This window comes from Salvelinus fontinalis, chromosome 34 (assembly GCF_029448725.1).
Source record: "Salvelinus fontinalis isolate EN_2023a chromosome 34, ASM2944872v1, whole genome shotgun sequence".
Taxonomy (NCBI): domain Eukaryota; kingdom Metazoa; phylum Chordata; class Actinopteri; order Salmoniformes; family Salmonidae; genus Salvelinus; species Salvelinus fontinalis.
Window position 1 is genome coordinate 16,390,123 of NC_074698.1, and position 7,596 is coordinate 16,397,718.

At 44.4% G+C, this 7,596-nt stretch overlaps 1 protein-coding gene across 1 annotated transcript; it reads left to right on the top strand.

Moving 5' to 3' along the window:
• The first annotated feature begins 68 nt into the window (after nt 1–68).
• Nucleotides 69–3,691, top strand: LOC129832750 (melanin-concentrating hormone receptor 1-like). Its single transcript, XM_055896749.1, has 3 exons — nt 69–396; nt 924–1,038; nt 1,566–3,691. The coding sequence occupies exons 2-3, from the start codon at nt 960–962 to the stop codon at nt 2,594–2,596; spliced, it is 1,110 nt and encodes a 369-aa protein (XP_055752724.1). The 5' UTR covers nt 69–396; nt 924–959; the 3' UTR covers nt 2,597–3,691.
• The last annotated feature ends 3,905 nt before the right edge of the window (nt 3,692–7,596 follow it).

A 7,596-nucleotide genomic window follows, 5' to 3' on the forward strand; every position in this document is an offset into this window, starting at 1 on the left:
CCTATCCTTGTGGCACGTTTTTTGTTCTCAGTTGTTGTCAATCCAACAAACGGTGCCATCACAAACGGGCATCAATCTTGACAGTGGCACTGTTTTACTTGTGCACCTAGGCACTTACATACTGGTATCACACATAGCCTATTATTGCTACGATGTAAAATCAGTTGTCCCTACGTGTCTCTATGTTCCCCTCCTCTTTTTCTCTATCATATAGGGCAAGATGCGAAGCCACCATATGAAATGTTGGCAAGGCACATCACTGTAAACCTCACAGGCTCTCTTTCAAGAAGTATTCTTGTGTGAGGGAGTGCTTTGATTAGCAACACTACTGGTGTAAAGATAGAAGAAGACCAATTGGATTTTGAGGAGAGGCTACAGAAATAGAAGCAGGAAAAGGTCAGTTTGTACAAATTCACCCCGTCTCCACTGAATTACTTTGATTGATTGATTCATTGATGTACTAGAATAATTGGAGCCTGGTTCATCACCAATAATTACAGTGCACAGAATAGACAAGGGCGCCCGTGCCTTTCTTTGGGTCTAAGATGTTTACAATTCGGGTTGTAAAGAATGTTGAGTAGTTACAAATGTTTCACCTGAGAAGTAGTATTATTATTATTTTGCATTGTTTTATATTTTTGAGACTGTGATGAGGACAAGGAATTTCCCGAATATATTTTGATGTCATTACAACAATTCTTGCCACTATGAAATAATACATTTCACTATTCGACTGCATCTATTTGAGCATGAAGTGGGTTTTATTGACAGTAGCCAAGCAGTACCATAATAGTATAGCATACTGATGACAGAATATATATTTCTATAGTCTACTCTGATGGTAATTAGGCCTACGTTATTTGCCTGTTTTCACATAATTCTTCCTACGTTATTTGCCTGTTTTCACATAATTCTTCATTCAGAGCCCATCCTTTTATTGAGCTTAGTCTAACTTCGAAATGGACTTCGAAAATGTATCGAATGAGAACTGGTCTCAGACGTCTCTCCCATCATACAACTCATCTGAAAGTCCAGCAGGTAGCCTGTGATTTTCCTGATTTCATGCATGAATGTTATAATGTAAAATCAATGTTAATGAATTCAATGTTATCCTGGGAATTTAGTCCTATGACTTTTACTTTACATTTTAATGAAATTATTAAATGTAAACGTGTGGTTTAATTTAACAACAAGGCCCGAGGTGTGGTATGTGGCCAAATACTACAAATCCCCAAGGTGCCTTATTGCTATTTTAAACTGGTTACCAACGTAATTAAAACAGCAAAAATACATGTTCTGTCCTTCCCCTGGGATTCCATCTGATATACAACTGCATTCAGGGCTTGAACCACCCAGTTTATAATTAGCAATGAATATCACCACCACATTAGTTGACAGCTCCCATCTCTGAGGATTAGTTTGGAGTCTTTGATCTTTGTGATGTAGCAGCCAGGAGTGACATTATACTGTTAGTAAAAATCAAGACTTACTGTATGCAAGCAAACACCTGTCTGAATGACACTGCAACATGAGACTCAATGTAAATTTTCCTGTCATACTTACAGAAAATGATGTGCCCTACCACAGCGTCCTAATGCCCAGCATTTTCGGTGTCATCTGCTTCTTTGGGATTATTGGCAACTGCATTGTCATCTACACCATTGTGAAGAAGACCAAGTTCCGAGCCCAGCAGACAGTGCCGGACATCTTCATCTTCAGCTTGTCTTTAGTGGACCTCCTCTTCCTTCTGGGCATGCCCTTCCTCATCCACCAGCTCCTGGGCAACGGTTCCTGGTGCTTTGGTGACATCATGTGCACGGTCATAACCGCCCTGGACTCCAACAGCCAGATAGTGAGCACCTACATCCTCACCGTCATGACTCTGGACCGCTACCTGGCCACGGTCCATCCCATCCGCTTCAACCATGTGCGTACACCCTGCGTGGCGGGGGCTGCGGTGGGTCTGGTGTGGGTGCTCTCCCTGGTCTCCATCACTCCCGTGTGGATGTATGCTGGCCTTATGCCCCGAGGGGACGGCTCAGTGGGCTGTGCCCTCCTGCTGCCCAATCCAGCCACTGACACCTACTGGTTTACCCTCTACCAGTTTGTGCTGGCCTTCGCCCTGCCTCTGGTCATCATCTGCGTGGTGTTCTTCAAGATCCTCCAGAACATGTCTGCCACAGTGGCCCCCCTGCCCCAACGCAGCTTGAGAGTACGTACACGTAATGTGACCCGTATGGCTGTGGCTATATGCCTGGCCTTCTTCATCTGCTGGGCTCCGTACTACATCCTGCAGCTGGCCCACCTGGGGGTTCAGAGGCCCAGCTTTGCCTTCCTCTATGTCTACAACATTGCCATCAGCATGGGTTACGCTAACAGCTGCGTCAACCCATACCTCTACATCGTGCTGAGTGAGACCTTTAAGAGGCAGTTCATTGTGGCCATCCGGCCGAACAATCGGGTCTTCAGGTTGAACTCTGTCATGGCTGACGGCAGTATGAGTCTGAGACCGGCCCCAGAGTGTAATCATCAGTCTCAGTCCTCCAGAGACCTACTAGTACACAACATGCTGCCTGTCACTGTGGCTGTGCACTGAGTCAGGAGCCCTAGCCCAGCACCATCCCTCAGCCCTAGTTCCATGAATCTGGGCTCTCTCTCAGCTCAGCGGGAAGTGGTGCCCCCATCAGAGAGTCATGCTCCCAATGTGTATTACAGGGTTAACGTGCAATGTATGTAGTATGCTGAGTGTGTACAGTATCTATTTTGTACACAGCAGTACTGTGTTTATAAGACACTTTTCCCGACAGGGACATTCAACTTCATCCTATTAATCCTATCCTATCATGCTCCCATGAAGGAACTGTGAATACAGGGACTTTGTACTACTATTCAGTTGGCAATTGAACTGTAGGCTATTAGTAACAATGTGAACTTTTATAAAAGGATGCCAGCCCACAGTTATCAATAACACTATTTTGCAGTTCTGTTTCAAGTGGTAACAATTTGTATTTCGTTTTCTTTGATGATAATCACATTTGACAGATTTCCACTGCAGTTCAATGTGTTAAAACAGATTTCTGTGTAGATATGTGATATTCTATGATTCTGCCATCGGTCCGTCCAGTCAATGATCTGAGATGCAGGGAAATCACACCTTGTCGTAATGTAATCTATGTCTATACTGGAACCTGTGTGATGACTGTGATCATTGAGAAAGTTGTGACATATTGATGTATTATTGTGGGCTATCTTTGAATGGGATTTTGACGTCAACTAATATGTTGTCCTTAGTCATTTTGTAATATTGAATATGTGCAGCCCATCTATTACCATGTAATGTCTGTGATCACCAAGGAAACCTCTATGTTGTTATCTTTGGGAAAATAATAATGTTCTGGTGCACCATACAGTGTTGAATGACTGCAATTTATCCAAAGGGATTTCTAGATGTTACAATAAAGAATTAAAGCATGAGACGTAAGAAACCCCCAGTGCAATACAGTAGCAGCAGAACTGTCTGTGCTAGAGTGCATTTTGTGTATTTGTGAAGAGCTCTTATTCTCAGAGAAGGGGAAGCACACATAAAAGAGGAAAAAGCCTTCTGTCCAAACAAAGCAATATTTTACCTGATGGCTGCTGTAGAAGAGAGGCAGGTTATCTGCTGGTAATCTTGGAAAAGGGCAAAGTTATCACTGGGCTGGAAATGAACCATTTGTAGGGTAGTAATGGCTTGCTACCAAGGAGGAAAATGCAATATTGAACTCTGCTGCACTCAAACCCAGACACCCATACGTTACTATTGTTATTACATTCCCAGGAAAATTGGATTCCCTTCCAACACTGTCCAGAAATAAAGTACATGAATTGGTGTTCAATCAAATAAATGTAGTACTAATTTGACAATACTGTGCACTTGTATGTATGTGTGAGGAGTAAAATGAAGGTAAAGCAAATCAAAATACGAAGGGAATCCAATTTTTGACCGCGCTTTACCAACTCATTAGTGGTATTAAAAAGGATCCTGGTTCACTTCTCATTTATGGAACCACAACACTGCACTAGGGTACAAATGCATTAATAATGCACATCAATTATTTCATTTCACTCAGTAACTCAAAATGGCCATGACCAAAGGAAAAACCCAGATGAAAGCAATATCCTACTGCAATGTACACAAGTGCTTTTGGAATTAAGAGCTGTCCTAGTATAGGCTGCAGAAATAGTGATAACAACTGGGGGATTCTCATACAAGTTCATGCACTCTATATAAAGGGAAAGGGGGATACCTAGTCAGTTGTACAACTGAATGCCTTAAACTGAAATGTGTCTTCCGCATTTAACCCAACCCCTCTGAATCAGAGAGGTGCGGGGGGGCTGCCTTAATCGACATCCACGTCTTCGGTGCCCGGGGAACAGTGGGTTAACTGCCTTTCTCAGGGGCAGAACGACAGATTTGTACCTTGTCAGCTCTGGGATTCAAACATAGTAGAACTTCCAGTGTATGTAAAAATTATATATTTACAATATTAGTATCATGGATCTTTCCTTTTGGCATTATCATTATGTAATATGTAAACTATAAAGTAGTGTGTGTGTAGTGCATGCACTATTTCTTTTTTTTTTACCCCTTTTTTCGCCCCAATTTCGTGGTATCCAATTGGTAGTAGTTACAGTCTTGTCTCATCGCTGCAACTCCCGTACGGACTCGGGCGAGGCGAAGGTCGAGAGCCATGCGTCCTCCGAAACACAACCCAACCAAGCCGCACTGCTTCTTGACACAATGCACATCCAACCCGGAAACCAGCCGCACCAATGTGTCGGGGGAAACACCGTACACCTGGCGACCTGGTCAGCGTGCACTGCGCTTGGCCCGCCACAGGAGTCGCTAGTGCGCGATGAGACAAGGATATCCCTGCCGGCCAAACCCTCCCTAACCCAGACAACGCTGGGCCAATTGTGCGCCGCCCCATGGGCCTCCCGGTCGCGGCCGGCTGTGACAGAGCCTGGGCTCGAACCCAGAATCTCTGGTGGCACAGCTAGCACTGACCGGTATGATTTTATTAGTAAAGAAAGGACATAGGCCCAAAACTACACATGAAAACTTTGCCATATTACAAAATGAATGTCTGAACACATTAAAGAACAGTAATAATAACAGTAGTACTAACAATAACAAAAACGGCCTCCCGGGTGGCGCAGTGGTCTAGGGCACTGCATCGCAGTGCTAACTGCGCCACCAGAGTCTCTGGGTTCGCGCCGAGGCTCTGTCGCAGCCGGCCGCGACCGGGAGGTCCGTGGGGCGACGCACAATTGGCATAGCGTCGTCCGGGGTAGGGAGGGTTTGGCCGGTAGGGATATCCTTGTCTGGCTTCCGGGTTGGAGGCGCGCTGTGTTAAGAAGCAGTACGGCTGGTTGGGTTGTGCTTCGGAGGACGCATGGCTTTCGACCTTCGTCTCTTCCGAGCCCGTACGGGAGTTGTAGCGATGAGACAAGGTAGTAATTACTAGCGATTGGATACCACGAAAATTGGGGAGAAAATGGGATAAAAAAAATTAAAAAAATAAAATAAAACAATAACAAAAACATTAAAATGTTCACAATCTGTCAATCAATGGTGGTTCCATTTTGTGTGTTCTCATGCACATGTTGGACAAGACATGGTGGTTGTTGCATGTGCCTGGACTTGGGTTATAGATGAGTGGCAGGTGCTCCACCCACTTGTGCCAAACCTCTCTGATTGCTGCCAGCTTGTCTTGTTGACGGCGGCCTGGTCTTGTACCATGGTTCTCGAAGCGAATCACCCGTGACAACATGTGAAATGTCTGGAGTGACATAGTGGCACAAAAAATTGCCCGACCAGACTCTGCATCCCATATACTGGTGGTAGATTAGTTTCTGGATCTGTACACACCAGCCAAAATCAAGAGACCCACGTATGCTTGGACATCTGTCTTGTCTACCTCCTTCCAGTTGTCTTTGTAAACACGTCTCCCCTCCAAGTTGGTCGTGTTTATCACTATAGTTTTGATTGACTCTGTCAGGAACAGTTCAAATCAGGATTTTATGTCATCAACCCGGGATATGGTGTACCTCGTTGGCCCTGGGGTCATCCTGATAACATTTTCAGTCGACCTCTCCTCTCAGGTGGGGATGAAAACTAGGACAAATTCCCATTCTTTGACCGGAATGTAACAACAATCTCAGCAGGGCCCTCTTCCTTATCACTGGATTGTTCCTCATTGGTGGTCTCTTGGTCTGGATCCTATTCTGTGTTGTCTTCAACTTCTGACACTTCCTCCTCTAATGTATTTTCACTGTCAGTTTCCTGGCCTCTCTCCCCTTGCCACCAGTGTCATGATCAAAGATATGACCAAGAGCCTCACATGCAGTATATCATTTGGCATTTGTGCTGCCACAGAATGAATTGTGAGCAAGGCCTCAAAAAAGCTTAATATACCAGAGCTGTGAGAAAAGTTATATTATTTATTGAAACAATGTTGCGATTGTTTGTGAGAATGCCAACAGGCGTGGTTCCCGTGGGAGAAAGATTCTATTGGGAAAAGGTTCCCGTGGGGGTTTCCATGGAAGCCAAGTGTCACGACTTCCGCCGAAGTCGGGTCCTCTCCTTGTTCGGGCGGCGCTCGGCGGTCGGCGTCGCCGGTCTTCTAGCCATCATCGATCCACTTTTCATTTTCCATGAGTTTTGTCTTGTTTTTCCTCACACCTGGTTTCAATTCCCTCAATCACTTGTTGTGTATTTAACCCTCTGTCCCCCCCCCCCCCCCCCCCCCCCCCCCCATGTCTTTGTGTGGGATTGTTTATTTGTAAGTGCTTGTGCACGTGTTGATTGGTGCGCAACGGGTTTTTGTACCCATGTCTTGTTATTTTGATGCCGTTGGTTTCGCTATTAAACTGCTCCAGCTATTACCTAGTTCTGCTCTCCTGCGTCTGACTTCCCTGCCACCGGTTACGCACCCCTTACACCAAGAAGGGGAGTGAGGTGTGTGTGTGTGTGCTCAAACACACATGCATTTGGGGGTCTGGGAGAGGAAGTGTGTCCATCTGATGAATGGGCATGTGCCTGAACTCAATTTTATACTCTAATTGTAGTCTCACCCATTAATTTCTACTGACCGGTCATTTTTGACCAGGAACACCACAGGTGTACAAAAGTTAAATAAAACATCTAACATTTTATGAAAATCATCAAATTATGTTTTGTGTGTTCAGATGCCCTGTGTGGACAAAGTCATGGAACCTTATGACAATCAGATTAAATGAACTACATTTTTGAGAGAGAAAACTTGTAAATTGGTCCAATTCGACCGGAACAAAACAGGAGGGTTAAATGACTTGCCAAGGCAACAGACAGACTCCAATAACACTTCTCAACTCTTTTTCATCATAATATAAATAATTCCAGACTAAATTGTGATAAATTGATTTAAGCTCTAAATCATTGCAGATCAGTCTTTTGAACAGGATTTGATACTCTCCAATGTGTACATTTTACAACGAAGGCACTGTAAAATTCAGCATAGTAAAAGGAATACATGCATTTCTTTACATGATGTTGCACCAGTGAGTCCCTATCTA